General features: G+C 37.7%; 1 protein-coding gene across 1 annotated transcript; it reads right to left on the bottom strand.

The window, feature by feature from the left end:
* Positions 1-15438: 15438 nt before the first annotated feature.
* Positions 15439-24628, bottom strand: LOC132061104 (G-type lectin S-receptor-like serine/threonine-protein kinase RLK1). Its single transcript, XM_059453974.1, has 4 exons — positions 24556-24628; positions 24352-24426; positions 24011-24127; positions 15439-15980 (listed from the first exon to the last, which is right to left on the bottom strand). The coding sequence occupies exons 1-4, from the start codon at positions 24626-24628 to the stop codon at positions 15439-15441; spliced, it is 807 nt and encodes a 268-aa protein (XP_059309957.1).
* Between the last annotated feature and the right edge of the window lie 302 nt (positions 24629-24930).

Genomic DNA, 24930 nt, shown 5'->3' with positions numbered 1-24930 from the left:
TTTCTCTACAATCTTGTGGTTCCAAAGTTATTCATATTTCATTAGTATTCCTTAACGTCCTGGGGCGTGGAAAACATTTTCCATAAAGAAAAAAATGGAGGAGTTGGGGTGGGGGCGGGACTAAGAATTTTTTTCATTTTTCATAAAAGTAAGTAAAATATATGAAAAAGAAAAATTCGGAGGCGGGAAGGGGTGGAAGGTTGGGTGGGTGGGGTGTTGGGGTAGTGGGGTGGGTGGTGGAAGGTGGGCTATGGGGTTAGGTAGCTTGAGTTGTGGGGTTGGGTAGTTTGGGTTGGGGAATGCCATAGGTTTGTTTTGACGGAAAAGGGCCTAAAATGCCCTCGACCTATGGGATTTGGTACAAAAATACCCTCGGTTCACCTTTGCGCTCTAAAATGCCCTGTCGTCAATATATTGGTCCTAAATTGCCTCTATTTTTAACGACAGGGACATTTTTGGCCCAATAGGTGGACGAAAGGCAATATTGTACCAAATCCCATAGTTTAGGGGCATTTTAGGCCCTTTCCGAAAAAATAATTAAATTTTTTATTTATTACGCGACATGTTTTAATTGGTTAGTTTTAAAATTAACCTATACTAATTATATCCAAAACAAAATTCGAATTCATCTAACCCGCCCCGACTTAAAATGGTGGCTGTAGCAACATCTGTCCCTGCCAGTGGACCACCATTAATCTCCACCGTCCTTTCCTCTATTAAAACAGCTCAAAACCTTCATTAAAACCACCATCGTAACAACGCTAATCCAAATGGCCCATCGAGCCACCATTAAATAGCCAATATTCTTATTAGTGTTACGGTGGTGGTTAATTATCCTTAATTTCACTTGAAACCCAGTAACTATATAAGGAAATTTAATGGGAATGTTCATGTGGCAAAAATGATTACCCTTAATTTCACTTGAAACCTAGTAATTATATAATGGAAACTAATGGGAATGTTCATGTGGAAAAATTAATTACCCTTAATTTCACTGTAGCAGTACTGTAGCAGCGCCCCCTGCTCTGCCCGCCTAACTTGTAACGTCCATAATTCTCTATTCCGACGTCGTATCGATGAGCAATTTATTGCGTTGAAAACTAGACTCGACGAACTTCATTTTAAACTTTTGAGACACCTTAAAACTCCCCATATACATAGAGATATATCCCTCCAAATTTGACCCAAAATTCTGTCCTTAATTCTGCTAGATTGTTCCAAATTTTCGACAAACTTATTTTCGTTGATTTGCTTGGTCCCAAAATCTTCTGAAACTCTAATTATGTGATATTTATCACTAATCATACTTGATAATGGTCATGTCCTTTGGTTCCAAGGCTGTCCTTCTCGATTACGACTTACAAGATCATAATTCATCCTTTACTTAAAACAAATACTTAATAATGTTTCTTTCCTCACACTCCAAAGTTGTTTTACCTAGCCATAGCTCGACATACTTACATTCAAATTCAAACCGTGTTTCTCCGAAGTACGAGGTGTACGATCCGAAAGTGGTGTAACATTCTCCCCCTTTAAAAACATTCGTCCTCGAATGTTGAGGAGAGTTCGCTCTCCGAGGTAGATGTCAATGTTCTTACTCGTATTTGTCGGTATTTATTTTACTTACTTGCGCCTATTTCTGCACATTTAAAATCGAACTTATCCGAATTACGCAGCTTTATCCTTCTTCTTTTGTGGCTAAATTTACGCCCGTACTTAAGGTCGTCTCTTTTCTTATTATCTATCCTGGTCTACTAACTTTTATGCTTTATCGTTCTCATTGTCTCTTCAGCCTTCTTTATTTACATTCTTGTATGCCCTTTCATCTAGTACTTACCACATACTTTCCATCTTCTTTTTATTCAGAAATTCTTGTTCTCTTCGATCCCCCGTATTTTTCTTACGTTTTACAGGTATCCCAGGCCTTTGTCTTCTTGGAGTTTAATTATTCTTATTCTTCCTCCCTTAGATATGACCTCAAGACTGGTCATATTTTAGCATTCTTTTCTTTCTATGGCAGTCGAATTAATCTTTGCGGTACTTTATCTTTCAACTAGTTTGACATCGAAATGTCTCGCTAATTTCTCTTCCTTCAATTGGACTTCGGAACTTGGCTAACTAACGGTAATTTTTGCACTTATATCCAAACATCTCAAATCTTCTTTAATGATTCCTTTTCTTCAATTTACTCTTAAAGTTTTTGATCCTTAGTTCGGCTATCAACTTAGGGTGAATTCGTAAATTTGTCGAAGCTAACGACCAAGATTCCTTGTCAAGGCAAAGAATTTGAATCTTTTCATTCTTTCCTTTGTCTATAACCTTCATTCATCCATTTTTCAATAAGAGCCATCATGTTTCTTGTTCCACGAGGTCTCATTGTCAGCCTTTTGTTCCAATCAAACGTGATATCCTTTGATCATTTCCTTTGGGGTTCTCCTTCTACTTTTAACCTTTGCCCGATTCTCACTTAATAAGTCTTTCCCATAGTTTGACGCAATTATCTGTCATTTCGGTTTATCAATCAAGCGGATCTCTTAATTCCTTAAATGTCCATCTCCTTTATTTATATCCTTGAATCCTTTTCCTACGATCTTATCTTCATCCACTTCAATGACTTCACCTTCCGTTGACTTAGTCCCTCCTATTTCGCAGCCCTCTATTTCTCTACTAGTGGGCAACTTTCTTATTTAGCTATGGCACTTTTTCTTGCTTGCTTCTCTAGTGCTACTTTAGATTATGCTCTTAGTACTAATCGATTTTATATACATATTATTCCATCTCCTTTTTAATGCTTTTGTCGAACTCCTTAATTTCTTACAATGTCATCATAGTTCCACCTATGGCTTGCAATGGCATTTCCTTGCCAATGACTTATTATTCTCATTAATTACTTTACCTCAGATTACTCATCCAATGCGTCAAAAATACCATAGCGAAGGGATCTGTATTCAAATGGGACTCTATTCGATCCATACAACAATCCTCAGCACCATTCCTTATACACTTGTATACAACATTTTCTTATCATCGTTGTTATCCCCTATCACAAGCTTATACTTACAACATACTAATGATCATATCTCAAGCTAATCCACTATTCAAAATATTTTCAAATACATATTTGAATCTTTCCTCCAATTTCCTCTCCTCCAATCTTAACATCATTACAAAATAACTAATAAATACGAGACTAAAATAAAATCTTACTTAATTACAACTTCCTTTCAATACGAGTGCTCTCCCTCTTTAAGTCCTTGGCTCTCCTATACCAAGGTACATTGAGACTCAACTAGCTTCCATCCTTCTTCAAATATTTATTGTCGTCCCCACACCATTTTACCAGCCATTCCATCAGGACGGTTATTTATATGGTCCTATGACCTATACTCTCACGATTTGATACAAACGGTGACTTATAATTTCACGACGCAGGAGATATTTTCTAGTCTCAGGTAGTACTGCTGTCATGCTATCCATAGGCATACTGTCTTCCTTTCTTTTAACGATCATTGAAATTCCAAAAAATATTCTTCTTTTAAAACTCTCACCTCTTCCAGTGCTACGATTTCTCTGTACTAATCCCGACTGTCCTTGATACTTAACCTTGGTCACTTATATGCCTTCTCACTTCTTTTGTTACCTTTTTGGGGTACGTTGCTGCATATTTAATTGTAACCAAAAATTTCTCTGGTACGAGCGATTCGAATCATAGCTCGAAACACAATGTATTGCAGTGACAAAACTTAATTCCTTGATTTTCTAAACATTTATTATCTTGTCATGCCTCCATTCCCATGTCTGTCTCATAATATACATGCATTTAGTCCATTTCCACTTTTTTTTTTTTTTAGCATATCCTTGCTATATTAGTTCATCTCGAATTTCGACTCCTTCAAGCTGTAAGACGCTCTTCCTTCTTTCGTACTGGGAATATTCTAATTCGTCTAAGAATGTTCTCATATACCAGTAACATTCGAGAATTGACCGTCTTTGGTAGTCATTTGACCGACCCTATCGATCCTTCAACTCCTCTAGTCCATATAATGCCGGAGTTGCTTTCATCGCATGATTTGACTTATTTCTCTTTTGCTAACTAGATTCTTGTATCGAGTCAAATGTCCACACATATTGGACACAACTCAAACCACTTCCTTCCTTCATGCTTAATAGTCCCCTAGGTTAATGAATCAATGGTGACATCGAAATTCGTTAAGCTCCTTATAGAGTGCCCGACTATACCATGTTCCTTTAGTCGCAATTTTCCTTCATGGCTATCCTTTCACCAGTGCCGTTGAGATTCCTCTTACTATTGGTTTTCGATTCCGAGTTGGGTTTATACCATACAAGTAAAAGTCGATACTCTCTCTTTCATTCATTCTCATGATTCGTCCTTTCTTTAATTCAGCTCATAGTGTCCCATAGTTTCTCTTAACTAATTGTTTGTATCATAATCATGCGTCATAATCCTTCTAATGTCCCGTCAATTCTCGTTTTCATCATGAAATTTTAGTAAAGTACACCTTTTTCTTTCTTCCTTTGTTCATTTTTTATTTCCCTTTACGATACCATAGCTTGCTCGTATGTATGTCTATTCCTCGTATATTCGTCCTGTTTTCTTTATAATCGCATCTCTATTCCAAGTCCACTGTCATATGCCATCACTGTTTACCTTTGGCCAACCTTACTGTTATATCCCGTATTTTGTACGTTGGGATATTCCGAGCTAATTGCGGAAAGTTAACGACAAGGCTATTTTTTTCCCGACTTTGTTTTAAGGCATGAGTTGCTTATGATTTTATTGGTATGGAATATTAAGGAAAATTTGGGGTCAAAAGTGAAATTTTGAAAACTTGATATTTCATGAAAATGGCCATATGTGGCCATGTGTGGGGTGTGGGCCATGGGCCACATGGACAAATTATATATGTGGTTAAAAGATGACAAAGTGATTATTTTCATCATCTTCACCCTTAAAACTTTGAAGAAACTTGGAGAAAAAAAAGAAGGCCATTCGGCCATGCCATGACCACCAAAAATTAAGCCCTCAAATAGTGAAAAATTGATCAAAAATTATTTTCTTCTTAGCAATTCAACCAGCCAAGTTGAGAAGTTGAAGGTGGGACCCGTCCATTTTATACAACGAAGAGATATATGGGTAGTACATGTGAAGTTGAGCAAGTCTAAGAGGACCCAAGCAAAACATCCGAAAAAGACGATTTGAAAACGTCTTCAATCCTAGCCGAGTGAAAAACTAGGTTTGGAAAAAGGTAGTTGGATAATTGAAATAGATTTCCAACTAAAGATCGTGGGTTCACGGGGGACATCGGGATGATTTAAGGTAGAAGGTCGATGGGCCGAGGCCCCGGCCCAGGAGCCCAACCGGGTCGGGCCATTACCCACACCTTTTAAATGAAATATTAGGATGAAAATCTGGAGAAAAGAGAGAGAAAGAGCCAGAGAAAAACTAATTTTGACCAAAATCGCGTGTTGAAGCCCATGAAGAGAAAAGTGTCGGTGTCGCGTTACCTTCAATTTGAACTAAAAATCAACCAAGAAGAAGAGGGTGGATGTGGTGGCTGCACATAAGATTGCTATTGTTAACAAGTTTATTGTTTTAACGGATTAGAACGGAGAGAATAGTGTGTAGAAATGGATGAAATTCATGAAACTTTGTATGTTGATGTTTGAGTATGTTTTGTGACAAGGAATGAACTAAATTTACTTAGTGTTTTGGTTGTTGTTGTTGGATTCTATGATGCAAATGAAAGTTTAATGGTTCAAATTGAAGTTATAGTCGTTTGTGGTTTGTTATGGAAGCTAATGTGATTGTAATATGGTTTCTTGTATTTATGATAATAATGTTGTCAATGTGTGAATTGTTGGGGTAGTCGATGAAATTGGAAGGAAGAAATGCGTTGTTGATTGTTTCTTGAACTTGGAGGGTTTCGGGTTGCATGGTGTATTGGAGAAATTTGATTTGAATATTTTGTGGATTGTCCGAAGTGTTCTTGAATCTTGTTTAAATGGTTTGGATTAGTACTTGAACGTGTGAATATTGATGTTGGTTTGATCGTATGCGGTTGATTTGAATGAAAATGAAATATCGTCGAATTATATAGAAAAGAGTTACTAATGTTAGAATGCATTTTGAATTCATTATTGATGTTGTTGGAATGGTTGTTGGTATTGTTGTTGATATTATTGGCGAGTTGAATTCTCGGGGTTGTTGAACTTATAGGGGGAATGCTGCCCAAATTTCTGTAAATAAAGTGATGGCTTGGGATTGGATTCTTAAGTGCTTAAAGCTAATGTTTGGTGTTTAATGACGTTATTATAGCTCTTGGAGAGCCCGAGACTTAAGTTTGGATTAGCTTAGGAAGCGAATGAGGTATGTAAAGCCTAACCTTTCCTTCTTTTGGCATGTCTTAGTCGGAGGTAAGATATAACATGATTTGTGCCTTGGGGTAACTCCATTCTTAAGTTCCGAGCATGTTTATGATTCATATTTGCTTCTTGATGTTGGCATCCTTATATGGTCAAGCTATGGTTTATATGTCTTTGATATGATTGGATTTAAAATGTTGTATAAACGGTTTTGTTCTAAAGGCTCCTATGTCTAAAAATGTCCGTAACTTTCATAGACGAACCGGATAGCTTTGATATGCTCGTAAGTGATTCTATAACGTATAATATCTCTAACTTTCATGGGCGGGCCGGATTGGGTTGATGCACATCCGTGGGTCCCCGAGACTTTCCTTTGTATAGTCTAACGACTTTTTGAAAGAACTTAATATGTCTATCATCCGACCCCCGAGTATGATTACTTATTTATACGGTGAATACGAAATGAGGATTTTTATGTATATGATTTTGATACGTGACTATGATTTCTAAAGTTCTATTTGATATGTTCCGAGTGATATTCGGAAGAAACTTGATTTGACTATTGTCTCGGTTTTGTAAATGATAGTTGGTTTTGATTATTCTATTGGGTCTTTGTGAATGTTTTGCATTGCATATAGTTTCCCACGATTCTCGTCAGCATTCGTTATTCCTTCGCGAGTCCGGGCCGTATGTTATCGCGCACTATGCTATATTAGAAGTATGATGAGTTTTCGAAGTATGATGAGTTTATGAAGTATGATGTGTTACGAAGTATGATGTGATATGGAGTATGATGTGTTCGGAGATATGCGTATACAATATTCCGAAGTATGATGAGTTATGGCGCAAAGATGGAGGGGGTGACCATGTTCGTCCGCCGGGTCCCGTTACGGACCATAAATGGTATATGATATGATAATATGATGGCATATGATCTTATCTTATTCACCGAGTCCCTCACTAGAGGGCGGGACATGATATGTATATGATGATATGATCTACACATGATGATTGACATGCATGATTTATGTTTAAACCGGAGGGCCGGGACACGATTATATTTATTAGGTGATTATTATACTTTTTGTAAATCCCCATTACGATTATTGGCTTATATGATACATTACTTCGGATATGATGATTTGTATTTCATGCTTTACATTACTCGATTATTATATTTTCCGTGCGTACTTTCTTATGTATGATTTGTATTTCAAATGCAAGCGGTATGATATTTGTTTGGATGATCCGCACTTCGACTATGACCTCGATTTCCATTCCAGTGTCTTGGAGCGCTCCCTTGTTCCGGAGACCCCTATGTTTTGGTGCGGACGTCTTCTTTGTATGTATGTGTATGTATATGTCTATTCGGGGGTACGGCGGGACCGAGCTCCCTCATATGAGCTGTTATTGCTCTTAGAGGTACGAGTATGTACGCGTATTTATGTGTGGTACCATGTTGGTTGTGTTAGAGATTTGTGATACGGGACGTCCCCGTATTATGATAGTCCTTTTGACATATGTCCGTAAGTTATATATATGTGTATACGTACAAGTTTTGGGATGACGATTTTAGTTGATTATAAAAGACGATTAACTAGCTATGTTTGTTTTGAACTTTGTATATGTATAAGTTATTTGTGTGCTGTTTCTGCTAATGGGTGTGTACGGGTGCCCAGCTCGGGCACTAGTCACGGCCTACGGGGTTGGGCCGTGACAAAGTGGTATCAGAGCAGTTCGTCCTCGTAATGTCTACGGCAAAGTCGTGTCGGTAGAGTCTTATTTATGGTGTGAAGCGGCCACATTTATAAACAGGAGGCTACGGGGCATCTAGGGTGGTTACTCTTCTTTCACATCTTAGATCGTGCCATAGAGCCAAGTCATAGGGAATGAGATTCTTTCTACTAACCTCTGATTTCAGCAGAAGAATGGCATCGACAGAAGAAAGCGACTAGTGATATTGGAAGTTACGAAGCACGCAGGTAAGCAAAGGTATGAAAGATATATGTCGGGTGAGATATTGAAGTACGATTGAAATGTAAAGTTGAAAGGCGAAAAGGAAAGTAAACAAGAAAGTGTAACAGGTGCAGTTTGAGTCGGGCATACGAGGTATGTTCATCATTTTCGTACTATTATTGATCTTGGGAGCCCTGTGTGGCCGTGATATGATATGATATGTGCATATATATGTTGGCCCTGTGAGGCACTGTTGGTATTTCCTGCGTGCAGGTTTTGAGATAGTAAGAAATATAGAGGAAACTCGCCAAAATTTTCCCGATAAATAAAGAGAAAATGAGATATAGGTTTGTAATACGACTTGAAAGGCCGTGTCCACGGAAATGGTAAGATTTGAGTAAGTTGTGAGTATGGCTGACCTCGAGAAATAAGCTAATTGCTGAATTGAGGGTAAGAATAACTAGAAGGTCGATATCGATATGGTAAAAAGAATTTGGAAAGGGCTTGTGATACTAAGGGACGATTTAGAAAAGGCTGGCAAACCTTGATGGAGTGTTATTTAAGGTACCGACTGAATTGATAAGCAGGGATGAATTATGACGAGCTTAAAATTAAAAAAAGTAATAGTATGATTAAGACAAGAGCACAGAGGAAAAAGAATTGTAATGGATATGAATGTATTGGTAAGACAGCTTGTGAGATATTAAGGATAAAGTTGATCAGAACGGGTAAAGGGTTAAGAAGTGTTACATAATAGGATTGATTACGAATAAGATATAGTGTGAATGTAATGAGGATTGTTATGAGAATAAGTAAAGCCTAGTGAGAAGGTCGCCAAAGCTATGATGTGATCTATGTAGCTAGAATGTAAAGGCAAGCGTGAAACGGAAAGGCAAGATATAGAACGAATAAGGAAGGTTTATCAAGTTCTGTATGGGAAGTTCGGAATAAGGGTTATATAATAACGGAAATGATAGCGAGTGTAAGAAAAGAAAGGGTAATTGGAAGGAGAAAATAAGAAGAGGGCGAGATAACAGTGTAGTAATAGACCACGACATGAGTAGCCAAGGATACGAGTACCATAAGTGACGGGAATGTGAAAGACTCAATTATAGGAAGGATGAGGAACGAGGTAAAATGAGAACGTTTCGAAATCTGTTAAGACTTCAACTTACTCCAGATTATGTGATGAAGGCCATGCAGTGAGGTGGACGCGATCATAATAGCATTACAGCATCGTATTTCATCAGAGATCCAAGGTTAAGCGTCTTTGGAGTGAGAGCAATTTTAGGATGGGTGACCCCCTGGGAAGTTTTCTGAAAGTCTTACAAATTCAGACATAAGAAGCAAATGAGAAGCTAGAGTGGCCTAAGGGAAATTAGAGTATGTGGCGTGGGCAGAAACCTTAAGAGGTCGCGTAGAACGGGGCGGATTAGACCGGTGAAGAGAAAGGAAGTGCATCACAGCTCTAGTATTGGGGTGAGTTTGAGTAGCGTTTGGGAATATTTTGTGAACGAGATTGCATGCTATGGTAATAAAGGAAACCCCCCGAGATCCTTATAAGACCTTATGCGACTAGTGGAACATTCGAGGACGAATGTTCTAAAGGGGGGAAGGATGTTATATCCCGTATTTTGTACATTGGGATATTCCGAGCTAATTGCGGAAAGTTAACGACAAGGCTATTTTTTCCGACTTTGTTTTAAGGCATGAGTTGCTTATGATTTTATTGGTATGGAATATTAAGGAAAATTTGGGGTCAAAAGTGAAATTTTGGAAACTTGATATTTCATGAAAATGGCCATATGTGGCCATGTGTGGGGTGTGGGCCATGGGCCACATGGATAAATTATATATGTGGTTAAAAGATGACAAAGTGATTATTTTCATCATCTTCACCCCTTAGAACTTTGAAGAAACTTGGAGAAAAAAAATAAGAAGGGCCATTCGGCCATGGTGACCAAAAATGGAAGCCCTCAAATAGTGATCAAAAAAATATTTTCTTCTAGCATTCCCACCAATTGGAAGGTCCCTAGTAACGTGGAGTAGTTGTTGGAGCAATCAAAACATTCATTCTTGGCAACTTACAAACTCTAGCCAAGTTGAGAAGTTAAGGTGGGACCCATATGTCGGCATTTTATAAAGGACATATGAAGAGATATATGGGTAGTACATGTGAAGTTGAGCAAGTCCTAAGAAGGACCCATAAGCTAAAAATGAGTGTAAGCCCTCCAAAAGGACGATTTAAGAAAACGTCTTCGGGTACGACTTCGAGGGGCCAAAACGGTATTACGAGTTTGGAATTTGGGAAAACTCCCAGAATGAAAGTTGTAGATAATTGAAATATATTTCCAACCATAGGTCGTGGGTTCACAGGCGACATCGGGATAAGGAGATATGGACGTTTTAAGGTAGAAAGGTCAGTGGGCCAGGCCCAACCCGAGCCCAACCGGGTCAGGCCCATTACCCACACCTTTTTAAATGAAATATCAGCCTTTTCTCCTCATTTTTCATACCAAAACACCCAGAAAATTCTGGAGAAAAAGAGAGAGGAGATCCTAGAGAGAAAAACTAATTTTGACCAAAATTCGCGCCCCGAATTCAGAAGCCCGTGAAGAGAAAAGTGTCGTACGTCGTGTTGCCTTCAATTTGAGCTAAAAATCAACCAAGAAGAAGAGGGTGGACGTGGTGGCTGCACACTTGAGGTAAGATTAAGGTTCCTTTTCATTGTTAACAAGTTTATTCGAGTTTTAACGGATTAGAACGGAGAGAATAGTGTGTAGAAATGGATGAAATTCATGAAACTTTGTATGTTGATGTTGAGCCGTGAGTATGGGCTGTTTTGTGACAAGGAATGAACTAAATTTACTTAGTGTTTTGGTTGTTGTTGTTGTGAATTCTATGATGCAAATGAAAGTTTAATGGTTCAAATTGAAGTTATAGTCGTTTGTGGTTTGTTATGGAAGCTAATGTGATTGTAATATGGTTTCTTGTATTTATGATAATAATGTTGTCAATGTGTGAATTGTTGGGGTAGTCGATGAAATTGGAAGGAAGAAATGCGTTGTTGATTGTTTTCTTGAACTTGGAGGGTTTCGGGTTGCATGGTGTATTGGAGGGGCTGATTTGAATATTTTGTGGATTGTCCGAAGTGTTCTTGAATCTTGTTTAAATGGTTTGGATTAGTACTTGAACGTGTGAATATTGATGTTGGTTTGATCGTATGCGGTTGATTTGAATGAAAATGAAATATCGTCGAATTATATAGAAAAGAGTTACTAATGTTAGAATGCGTTTTGAATTCATTATTGATGTTGTTGGAATGGTTGTTGGTATTGTTGTTGATAATATTGGCCGAGTTGAATTCTCGGGGTTGTTGAACTTATAGGGAATCTTTGCCAAAATTTCTGTAAATAAAGTGATGGCTTGGGATTGGATCCTTAAGTACTTAAAGCTAATGTTTGGTGTTTAATGACGTTATTGTAGCTCTTGGAGAGCCCGAGACTTAAGTTTGGATTAGCTTAGGAAGCGAATGAGGTATGTAAAGCCTAACCTTTCCTTCTTTTGGCATGTCTTAGACGGAAGTAAGATATAACATGATTTGTGCCTTGGGGTAACTCCATTCTTAAGTTCCGAGCATGTTTATGATTCATATTTGCTTCTTGATGTTGGCATCCTTATATGGTCAAGCTATGGTTTATATGTCTTTGATATGATTGGATTTAAAATGTTGTATAAACGGTTTTGTTCCTGCTCCTATGTCTAAAAATGTCCGTAACTTTCATAGACAGAACCGGATAGCTTTGATATGCTCGTAAGTGATTCTATAACCTATAATATCTCTAACTTTCGTGGGCGGGCCCGGATTGGGTTGACGCTCGTCCGTGGGTCCTGCGACTTTCCTTTGTATAGTTCTAACGGCTTTTTTGAATGAACTTAATATGTCTATCATCCCGACCCCCCGAGTATGATTACTTATTTATCTGTGAATACGAAATGAGGATTTTTATGTATATGATTTTGATACGTGACTATGATTTCTAAAGTTCTATTTGATATGTTCCGGTGATATTCGGAAGAAACTTGATTTGGCTATTGTCTCGGTTTGTAAATGATAGTTCGGTTTTGATTATTCTATTGAGTCTTTGTGAATGTTTTAAATTGCATATAGTTTCCACCATTCGTGGCATTCTATTATTACCTCTTTCGCCGAGTCCCGGTCGGTATGTTATCGTGCGCACTATGCTATATTCCGAAGTATGATGTGATTCCGAAGTATGATGTGATTAGAGTATGATGTGATACGAAGTATGTGTTGAAGTATGATGTGATACGATGTGACGAAGTATGTGGATGATGTGATACGGAGTATGATGTGTTTGGAGGTATACAATATTCCGAAGTATGATGTGTTGTAGCGCTGAAGATGGAGTGGCGACCACGTTCGTCCGCCGGTCCCATTACGGACCGTATGTGATATATGATATGATAAAATGATGACATGATGATTCTATTCACCGAGTCCCTCACTGTAGGTCGGGTACGTATATATATATATGATGATACGATGGCTATGTATGATGATTATATGACCTCATTTACCGAGTCCTCCTCAGAGGGCGGGACACGTATATATATGCATATGTACAAGGTGATTATTTACTTATGTCACTCGGTCCCGTATTGGTCGATATGATACATGACGTCGATATGCATGATTTGTATTTCGGAGTAAGCATTTTGGCATTTTGATTATTATATTTGTCTTCCGTACCTCTTATGTATGATTTTGTATTTCAAATGCAAGAATTTTATTATCTTCAGTTATTATATCACTTTCTCGTACTCCTTACTTCGGTTATGACCTCGTTTTACGTATTCCATGCTTTACATGCTCGACATATTCGTACCGACCCCTTTTCTTCGGGTCACAGTCTAAGTACCACTTGTGTGTACAGATGAGTGGAAGATGTTCTGAAATTCGGACTGGGCGAGCTCCCATTTCCTCCGCACTGACCGCCGGTCAAAGTATTTATGTTGTGGCACCATGTTTTGTGTTAGAGACTTTGCAGACAGAGTCACGTATAGTATATGTCGATTTTGTAAGCGGCTGCAATAGTTCGATGTATTATTATGCATTCGTACAAGTTTCATATGTATACAGATTTTAGTTGATTTGGAAAAGATGGGAAACATGTTTTGTTTGAAAACTGTTCATTATGCATTCATGTCATGACTTAAGGGCCCAGCATGATTACGAGTATAGCGAGAGTCAGCGGGTTCGCTCGGCCCTAAGTAAGGGTCGGGTGCCCATCATGCCCTATCGGAAATTAGGGTGTGACACTTACTAATTTATTAAGCTTCCTCTTATCGTCACCGATCACATAGCTTCCTTTAATTAATTTATAACCACGCTTTCTTGTACTTCTATCCTCAAGGTCCTCCTTGGTTTCCTTTGCTCTTAAAGGGATCTTTCCTATTTACCACTTAATATTATCTACCTGGAAGTCTGTAACATTCCACTATGAGTACAAACCCATCTTGATCTCGTGTATATATATATACACTTCTAGGTTGGAACTTTCCCGTACTCGTTAACTTCCTTTCCCATATCAATATCGCTTTGTTATCACTTACTAACCAATCTAATCTATGAATCGTAATACTGTATTTGAGTTCCTAATGTCAACTCTCTTTATGTTTCCAATAGGCTCAATCCTCTGAAATCTCGGATGCAACTCATTCTACTTTCTTTAATTACTAATTATTTTTTTCCTTCCAGGGTTTCTCCTTTAAATTAAATTAAGATCATTCTAAAACTTCTCTTTGAAAGCGTCTCATAGTTATCCCTTCAATCATGACTTACCAACGGCTGATGGTCATATTTTCCCTTTACTCTTTCTCTATAAACATGCTAACAATTCAATTTTTAAAAATTTCAGCAGAGTTTCTTCTATAATTCTTACTACCTCATTCCTACACACAGCCTAGAAAACACATCCAATGCCCTCACAGAGCAATCACAAATACCCATAATATCTTGCTCAAGTTCTTATATCAACGTAATAAAACAGGAAACATACCTTTCGAATGAACAACTTCAATTCTCAGCAATTACCTCATAGTGGCTTAATCAACTGCTTATCCATGAGCAAAACATTTGGGGTTAGAATCAGGAACATCATATTCTATGATTTAGCTCTATGGCACCATCTAAGATAAGAAAGAAAGGTCAATGGTTCCTAAATGCCCTGCAGCCTCTTGTTTATAAGTGTGGCACGCTTCACACCCATAAACAAGACTCTACTGGACACGGCTCGTAGACATTTCCTAGGATGAACTGCTCTGATACAATTTGTCGGTCCGCCTATGTACATATGTGCTGGATGATCGGATATTCCTACGTTGGGCCTTTTCTGCGTGTAGGTGTTCTTTGAGTTATGGTTTATAATATTTAAAGTAACGGATAAGTCAGGTGGTTCTCGGCCTACGAGTCGGAGCCCGTTATACTCCTCGTAGGGCTGTAACAGGAAATGCCTATCACCAACAAAGCAAAGGTAACCAATGTAGTGCTGGCAATTACGATGTTTATCCTTAGCTTTTTGCCTTTTATTTCTTCAATCTGGTAAGGCAGCCCTTCTTCTGCAACCACATTAATGCCCACCTTAATCAGTGCTAGATTAGAATTAGTCATGTCTATCCTTCCAAACCTCAGAGGGAGCCTTTGCTTACTACACTTTGTATCTTGGAGCAGAGCAGCCTCACAGTTACAATCCTGTAGACAGGCTTGTTCACAATCTTCTTTGGTGGTTGTTGTGGCCAAAACAGCATAAGAAATATCCTCCCATCTTGTGTTGTCAACTGTTCTCATGGCATAGTATTTGGAAGGCAGGTTTTTACATTGAAATTCCTTTCACAGCCTGCGCTCTAATTTCCTTGGATTACAAAATCAAATCCTCGAATACACACACATTTAACTTGATCATCTATATTGATACAAAAACCATTAAGCCCATAACAACCTTTTAGGATGCACCTGTCATCTATTGATGACCATATCGTGGAGCTATTCTGTTGGTTCAAAGAATGTGAATAAACTCAAAAAATACCATTAGCATCAATTTTCATCAGATAGATGATGGTCCTTTCTCTATGGTAGCCTCCCTTGGTTAGATTTCTTAGACCGATAGTGGAATTGAGCAAGTAGCGGTGGCCATTATCATCAAGATTCAGTGTAGCATTATTCCCTACTCCAGCGGTGTCTGTTGCGAAGTAAGCATATGTGCCAATGTCTGGTTCTGGATACTCAGTATTGAACGGGTTCTCATCATCTTGAATTTTGAGACGGAAAATCCCGAATGAGTCATTTGCTTCCGAGGCACTCGAGAACAACTCTTGTCCAGCTGATAAATGCAGACCAGGTAAAATGTTGTTTGTTGGATTGTCAAAACTTTGCCATATGATATTGTGATGAGAATTATAGAGCACAAAGTTGCCAGTGTCCAGCATGGAAACTGAAGCAATGGCTTGAGAGGGATTTATGATAGAGATTTCTTTCCCTCCTACTTGCACAATGAGCCCTCCATCATTTGCTAAGACCAAGATAGCGCTGCTCGGGACAGCAGGAATGTTTCTATTTGCTGTTCACATCGTTGTCTTCTTAGGCGTACCGACGATTGAGATCCCAACAGCATAGCCATTGGTTTGTTCATAAAAACCAAAGGCAAAGCGCCTGGAAGAAGAAAACTACGATGAGTTGGTAGTAGATTTTAGAGAAGAGCCAAGAGTTATATTGAAGTGTCTTTGTTGTGCTAGTGCTACTGCATGAAATGCAGATAGGAGCAATAAGCATAGCAATGGAGCCATAGATTTTAGTTTTTCCTCTTTCTTTTTCTCTGATTTATCACAAAATTCACGATGTTAATATGTTATTCATTCAGTTTATAACTGGAAATTGGAAGCATCCAAAGACTTGAGCTACTATAGGACAAGTCAATGTATGCCAATTAAGTAAAAGAAGCGTTACATAGGAGACTTGGAAATTATTCAGTCTACTCCTGTCAATTTTGAGAAAATAATGCAAATGATTTTGTCCTTATTGAGTCCTATCAATGTCATTGTTAGCTGGAATTTTGTACAATTTAGAGAAGTTGCGAAAATCTCTGATTATTGTCCAAAATTTCCAGTCACCATAAAAATAACGAGTATAAAACCTCTGTGCCTTCCCATGATCTCGTCAAGTATAAAATTGCTTCTTTAGATAATTTTTAACCAGGTTTAAATCGGGTATAAGACATGGGTTAGATTGGTTTAAATGAGTTATCATGAGTTAAATATATTTGTTATTAAAAAAAAATAGAATTTTAATGTGACATAACATGCCAACTAGGAGAGAATGAGGGTTTTATGGTGTTTAGTATATTCTAAGGAAAATAGAGATAGTTGAGTGATATTCTAGTTCTAAAAGAAACAAAAGTGATTTTACTGGGCCATTCCCAAAACATGGGTAACTATTCAGGGAATTTACTCTCATTGGTAGAAACCATTAAGAGAGAATTAATTCACTTTCAATCTGTTATGCCATCTATCAAGATTAAGTCTTCCATTTATGAACTTAAGATCAACGTCAAGTCATTCACGAACAATCACAACCATGCCAATATAGGCCAAATCAATAAAATGAAGGGATGACCACTTAAGGTTCCCTAAACCAGCTTAGAAGCGCCACATCGAAGTGGTCACCCTCCAAGGCTATCCTTCCTCCCGAATAGCTAGGCAAAATCATATCGGGATTATAAACCCTCGATAACCACTCTTCCTCCCTAATGGCTAGGCAAACCACACTAGGATCCATATTAACTACCTTTCCTCCCGATTAGCCAGGCCAAACACAAACACTAGAAATCATGAAAAAATAGCCGAACTGCAACCATAGCATAGAAGTCGAATCACTCATTATGGTTTATGTTCATCATCCCATTAATTGGGGTATATCAATTCATTTATAGGTTTAGAAACCAGGCTCAAGTCATTAAGCAAGTTTCAAGTTCAACACAATCCGTTCGTAGAGCAAATCACATGAAATGTCCAAGCTTTCCGAAATCAAGTTTAAGCATCCCTTATGGGGTAATTCATGTTCAAAGATCAAAGATTTATATCTCAATTTCAATCAGCCTTTAATAAGGAAAAATCACGTGTATATATATATAATGTCATACACATAAGGTCCATTAGGGCTTGTCCCCTCACGCACATGAAACCTTGCAAAAGAAACAATTTCCAAAGGTTAAAAAGTATGTTCGAAAAATAGACATACCTCTAATCCCGCTAAAATGATACCAACTGAAATTTTCAAGGTTCAACAATCACTCTACAATGGATTTATATGAGAAAGATTAGAACTTTAATCGTTTCTACGAGCTTACCTTCAAATTTGGAAACTAGGGCTTTTTCTAAGCCTTAACACTTGTTCTTGAACCTCATATGAATCATTAGTAGTATCTAATCGCGTAGTAAAATCTATACTAGCCTAAAAGTCATCAATAATATTAGGAAAACCAAAGTTCATACCTTTTAGACGATGTTCTACACGTCCCTTCTTCTCTAGAGTTTTCAAGAATCTAGGGTTTAAAGAGATGAACTAGGGTAAATTTGATGTTAGATTGATGTAGTAATGACGGGAATTGATCAAAAACTTACCTTAGATGTTTTGGGGAAGTTTTAGGGTTGTTTCCTCTCAAAAAGTCGGCAAGGTTTTAGGAAAATTTCACGTTCTGGGGTTTTTATAGCCGAGCAAGGCTCGTGACACGTCCTGCGAATCGCAAGATTGACCTGTGAAAAATAGAACTAACACACAAAATGACAGTAACACATGATTTTTGGTGTTCAACCTGTTAACTGCAAGTTGAGCTGCAGATCGATCCTGCGAAATGCAGGTTAGTAAAATGGTCATAAATTTTTACTCACAGGTCCGTTTGGGCTCCCCCTTATATCGTTGGAAAGGTATTTCAAAGACCTACAAGTTTCATACTATGCATTTTTTCAGATTTCTAATGTAACTACCCGTAAACTGGCATAAGTGAGAAGTCCCTTAGACTTGGACCAATTTAAGAGCTCTTATGAACTTCACCATTTGGTTTGACTACAAAACGACTATCTTTCACCCAACTTGTCCCAAAAGGATTCATATAGCTAACATGTCATCTAATTACCAGTTTTACACATTCACACCTAACCCGAATTTGCAAAATGTTACAACTCTATGTGAGCATTTATGAAATACTCTTTCTAAGTACATTTGATAAGTCTCCACTGACGCGTATTTATGGAAACAACAGAACATAATACACCACGAGGACTTCTGAATTTCATGCGTGCTAATGCTACTTTTTTAATGACTGTGTCAATGTTGTTTTGTTTTAAGACTTTAGTGTTTTGGGTTTTATCTTTCTGTTAAAGACCTCGTGGTGTATTATGTTCTGCTGTTTCACTGCAATTTAAATCTATTTAGCCAATACAAGTACTGTACTAGGCCCTATAAATGTGTAGGTGCTGCTCACTCAGATGCATGCGGATCTTGAGAACTTCATGCATACCACTATCAGTGTTTTAAAAGGCGGAGGCGTAAGGAGAGACGTTTTATTTAGCACGGGGCGAGGCATAAGCCCCGAGGCATGGGTCGTAAGCCCCATGGATCTTTAAATATTTAATTATAATATAGTAAAATAGTATAATAACACAAAAATTATATATAAAAAATACTTTTTTTTTGTTATTTAAGGCATTCTGACCAATTATTAATCAAATCAAAGTCGAGTACATCATGAATCAAAACTGGGATCTAGTATCCACTCCATAGCATCAGACATGGAACCCGAAGCCCGAGCTGACAAATGGGCACACTGGTTCGCTGATCTTTTGAAAAAAGACATAGAAATAGAAGTAAAGTCACACATGAGTGCTTTACAATCATGAATAATAACATCAAAATAAGAGTTATTGCTGCAAGATTTCTTCGACGCTTGTTTAACCAAAAGGCTGTCAATCTCCACAATAATAGGTGTTGATGTAAAGTGATTCTTTATCCAGCTTAGTGCTTCTCGAACACCCAAAGCCTTGGCCATGAGTGAGTCATGTGGCCTCTAACTGACTAGAGCGACCTCTTATGAAGTTTCCACAAGAATCCCAGACTAGCATACCGACTCCTGCTACCCCCAAAGCAAGATCAAAAGAAGTATCAATGTTGCATTTAAGAATATTCTAATCCGGAGGAAACCATTTAATTTCAAAGTTAGTTCCCGTCGCTATATGATTGGAAGTTGCCGTTCTTGCCTTAGTCCAATCCTGCCAAAATCAGGCTGCCTTTTGGATAGCAACTTTGGGTCGCAGAAATTTTCCCTGCCATACAAGACTATTTCTAGCATTCCAAAGTGCCCAAAGAATCATAATGGTTTCATGAAATTGATCGAGATTCATAATTTCCATCAGCGAATTAAAAAAATTAAAAACATTACAGAAACTTATAGAAAATAAAACTTCTAACATGATTTTACAAGTATAAATAATGCAATGTTATAAAAGCTATTATGAGATGCAAATCAACTCTAACATCTTTATTTTCCGGTGAAATCAAATTTAAGCAAAAAACCAGTTAGAGATTTTTTTTATAGGGTTTGAAGACAAGTGGGCTGTATCCAATCCCGAGAACTCTATTGTGAGCCTGGTTCGGAATGGTGGTGTGTATGGGTATAACATAATAAGAAACAACAATGTAAGGAAACATTTTATGAAGCTAAAAATGAATATTTAACTTGCGTGTATTGCCTTAGAAAAAATAAGAATAGGGTTGCAATGGTGAGAGCAAGATGATCCTTTCTTTCCACCCTAAGCTATCCTTATATAATCCAAAACAAGACTTTTCCAACCCTAACATTAGGGTGATGTGACCCGACTGTAGCCCAACGTGCATTTCTACTGCGGTGCACTGATCAAGGTTTGTAGACATGACCCGAGTTGGTGAGAGTGAAGGCCAGCTGTGTAGATACCCCAGACTCTCCGAGCATCCGGTCGCGGAGATTGGCCCGGATACGCTTTTTACCCAATACAATCTTACTTTCAAACAATAAAAGAATCACAATTTCTTAAAATACATTACTATCATACTATGCAATTTACCTCGATGAAAGAAAACAATCAATAAACTTTATTTGTATTATAATTGAAACATCACTTCATGAATAACAGCAAAATTACTTTCAAATGGTGAAATAATAAAATATGATAATTTTGAGACATAGGACAAAGACATGTAGACCAATGATAAGTGAAGATGTAAAATTCGTCTATCTATTTTTAAAATAAATGTTAATTGCTATTCACCCCCACAGTGTGCTGAATTAGTAAGTATGCAATACTAGAGCTTGTTATTTGAGTTACTCTCAATCTTCTTATTTTCTATAGATGAAAAAACTATGAATCATCATTTTATTAAAGAATTATGAGGGTCAATAGTTTTAAACTAAGGAATTGACACATAATTTATGTAAGAACCGTCAGGTGAGCCCCGATCGTTGGGCATTAGGCGTGTTAGGGCGTACAGTTGGGCGCATAGGGCGTAAGCCTCACAGAACTAAGCCCCAAGATGTTTTGCTAGTGCCCCGCCTCGAGGCGAGTCTCAAAATTGCCTTTTAAAACACTGACGACTATGCATATAGACACCCAGGAGAAAAAATAGACATGTTTGATAATCCACTGGCAATTCTTTTGGCAAAAGAATTGTTATGGTGGTGGTTTTGTAAAACGAAAAGGCTCAAATATGCCATCGAACTATCGAAAATGGTTCATTATACTACTTGTAAATAGTTTGGATCATTTATGCCATCCCCGTTACCAAAAAAGCTCATACATGTCATTTTTCATTAAACGCCGATTTTACAATACCAGATATGATATGTGGCCTCCAGTTAGAGGTCCACTAGTTTAATTAAACCAGCACAAATTAAATTCTAAATTAAACTAAACCCAACCCATAAATTTGTGTTGGTTTAATTGAATGACGTGGACCTCTAATTAGAGGCCAAGTGTCATATTTGATATTGTAAAACCAACATTAATGAAAAGTAGCATAGATGAGCCATTTTGGTAACAGCGATGGCATAAATTAGCCAAACTATTGACGAATGGCATAAATGAGCCATTTCTGATAGTTCGATGGTATATTTGAGCCTTTTCCATTTGTAAAATCCTGCTACTATTATGTCCTCGATGCGGACAGTCTATCTTTAGATATTTCTTTTTGAAGTGTGAGGTCAAAATTAATAGGTAAAACAAAGACCTTATTTTAATTGGGTCACTAAATAGTTTCTAACAATTTTTTTTTTAAAGAAGAGCTAAAGGAGGAGAATCAAGCATACTAATGAGACCAATTAAGCCTTGTAAATCATATATGATGTTCTGTCAGGGGTAGTTCTCGGCTTAGAGTTAAGCAAAGATATAGGGAAATTCTAGATTTAGACTTTATAGAAAGATAATGTCGAGCTGAAGGACTACTGTGTGATACCAGAGATGAAGCTCTTTACAACTACAAGCACTACCGATCAAAGAACTCAAATTGCTTCTGACAAGCACAGTTGGATATTCGTATCAGCCGCTTTAACAGGTTCTAGATTCTGATTGTGCATGTAGTATGTGAATTTTCCCTATTATATACTTCATATCTAAGCTGGTGTTTGTTATTCAAGTCTATGCTTCTGCATTTTACTCTTTGGTAAGTTTCAACTTTAGCTAAATTCTGTTCGTTATGCTTAACTGTGGCTGTTGTATTTCCAATTTGTTTCATGTGCCTTTTCGTGGCAATAGTCGAAATTTTCAGTGTTGCTCTTTATTGATTGGCAATTTCATCCCTTTTCTACGCATACCTCAACTAATCCATCAAGAACCTGGTATTTTCTACTAGCATGGCTACCGAGTCCACCAAGACCTATAGAGATGAAACTAATTACCTATTTTTTCTCTTTCTTGTCTCTGTTGGAATGTGAACTACTTTTTATGGAGTCCGGAACCAAAATGACCCCAAAAAAGAAGAAATGAACCAAAATACCTAAAAAAAAAAAAGTTGGTACCAAAGTACCCTTAACGCAGTAAATTACTGTGTTAGAGGACTTAACTGTGACGGCTCAGTTAAGTCCTTTAGCGCTGTAAATTACTGCGTTATACAAGTCAATAAAACTAGGGCAAAACCTCCATCTTCCAACAGTTCTCCATTCTCCTCCATTTTTCACTCTTTTGCCATACTTTACCCCCCATAAATCATGTCTCAAATTTTGAATCATCACTTCATGCTATAGAATCCCACATATGTTATTACGGTGCATATTACTGGCTCAAAATATCAAGGACCCAAGAAAATTCGGGTCGTCATTTTTTGCGTTGTAAAGTGCCCGAAGTAAGTTTATTTTGCAACTTTTTACAGAGTTTCGTCTACATTTTCTATTTTACAAAACTTATTTGTTTATTTGTATTTATTAGGAAAATGGTGGGTGCTCATATTTTCGGTGGGAAAATCGAGTTCCCGTAGATAAAACGGTGGTGACGAAGTTTAAAAAGGTTATGAGACTTTATAAACCAGTGGTTATGTATTTTACGAGACTTTATCATTGTTACGCCTTTATCCTTTTTTTAAGATAATTTATTTGTGAATTGTATCATTCATAACCTCAAAATAATTAAATTGCATCATTCATAACAATCTCAAAAATACTAAAAGGACATCATTAATAACAAACCGAAACTACTTGAAATACATCATCAAACAAAATACTTAAAATAGATTCATCAATTCATGGCCATGACTACATGTTCCGCTACCACGAGATGTGCCGCCACCGCGAAATGTTCCGCCACCGCAAGATGTTCTGCCACACGCAGATGTGCCGCCACCACGAAAGTATCTTCCATCATGAGAGGTACTTCCACTGTAATATGTACTTCACCACGACCCTGTAAAGGACACTTGCGCTTATCATGACCAACGTAATTGCTAATTGAGCTTTTTTGAGTGTATCTCCCCAATGGAACATCCATTTCATTAGGAATACGGGAGTATGCTCGCTTTTTCAATCTACGAATAAATGATTTGTTAGCAACCATGGAAAATTTCTCTGGTGGCCAATAACTATGATCACCAAATGGGTAGAACCAACCGGCATACGTTTTTACACAATTTTTCACAGTATATTCCGAAGCCACATATAGCAAGGAGTTGCTTCTAATGGTGTGAAAACACTTGAAGGCATGAGAACATGGCATGTGGTATGATTTCAACTTGCCACATGTGCTTGTTCTTGGCGACTCACAAATTGTGTGAATGTTACCTCCGACCTTGGTGCACACTTGTTGTGAGTTCAAATATACGTTGTGCCGGGTTGTACTCAGTCATTGAGTGTTGCTGGCACTTAAATCTGTGATACTTGAACAATTGTGTTGGTTTTGGAATCCATTTCAGATTATCTTCCACAAATCCTTTTGGCCGCCTCTGATCCAGTCACGAACCGCTCCACAACTTGCCTAAAAGCCATTCTTACCATTGCAGTAACGGGCAGTCCCGATGCAGATTTCAACAAGCCATTGAATGACTCAAAGATGTTTGTTGTTAGCATCCCTCATCTCATACCTTCATCTTTGTGTAATGTCCATTTATCTTTATCGATTTTATTCAACCAGTGGAAGGCTCCCTCATCTTCCCGCCTAATCAACTCCATTCGCATACAAACTTTCTTCTCCTGATGCTCTGTTGCAGCAACCCACATCCAATTGTTCAGTCTTTGGGCTTTGATAAGCCCTCTGAAAATTTTCCTTCAAATGCCTTAAACAATAACGATAGTGGGAAAAGGGTGACTGCCTCCTATGCAAAGTCCCACATATTGCTTAATATGCCATCATTTCTGTCTGATATAATGCATATACCCATTCGATCCTTAATAACGTGTTGCCTCAAGTAAGTCAAAAACAAACCACATGTCTCTGTGCTCTCATTAGCTATTATTGCAAAAGCCAAGGGGAATATAGACCCATTCGCATCCATTCCAACTGCAATTAATAGCTTGATGTCTTATACCCCGTACACATGTGTGCCACCTATTGAGATTACAGGTCGACAATGAGCAAAACCATCAATGCATGGTTTGAATGCCCAAAACACAAACTGAAAAATATTACCGGCCACAACAGGTTTTGACTTAAGCTTCCATTCAACAACAGTACCAGCATTGAAGTGTTGTAGAGCTTCCATGTATCTTGACAATGTCTCGAAAGAACTCTCCTACTTGCCATATACAATCTCATGTGCACGCTTATGCCCAAGATATGCCTTTCGCCTACTTATGATTTTGGATATACTTTCAGAACGGCTGTAATGCATTCTTTAATTTTGAACCTGGAGATTTTTCAGTATCAGCATTTAACAACAAGGAACCTCATATTAACATCAAAATTTGAATAAACTTGAGCGGAGGGGGTACCTTGGGTTTTGTCCAATGTCGCCAACTAGCACAACAACAATTATATTGATATCTAGATTGAAATGATCAGGAG

This window comes from Lycium ferocissimum, chromosome 6 (assembly GCF_029784015.1).
Source record: "Lycium ferocissimum isolate CSIRO_LF1 chromosome 6, AGI_CSIRO_Lferr_CH_V1, whole genome shotgun sequence".
NCBI lineage: Eukaryota > Viridiplantae > Streptophyta > Magnoliopsida > Solanales > Solanaceae > Lycium > Lycium ferocissimum.
This window is presented reverse-complemented; position numbering and strand designations above follow the sequence as displayed.

Bases quoted from the DNA above. Each gene is read 5' to 3' on its own strand.
- LOC132061104 (XM_059453974.1), bottom strand. From the start codon at position 24,628: ATGGAAGCTCTACAACACTTCAATGCTGGTACTGTTGTTGAATGGAAG. The intron at 24,427-24,555 runs GTAATATTTTTC...TATTAATTGCAG, and splicing joins GTCAAAACCTGTTGTGGCCG to TTGGAATGGATGCGAATGGG. The intron at 15,981-24,010 runs GTATGAGATGAG...CGATGTGAACAG, and splicing joins GACATTACACAAAGATGAAG to CAAATAGAAACATTCCTGCT.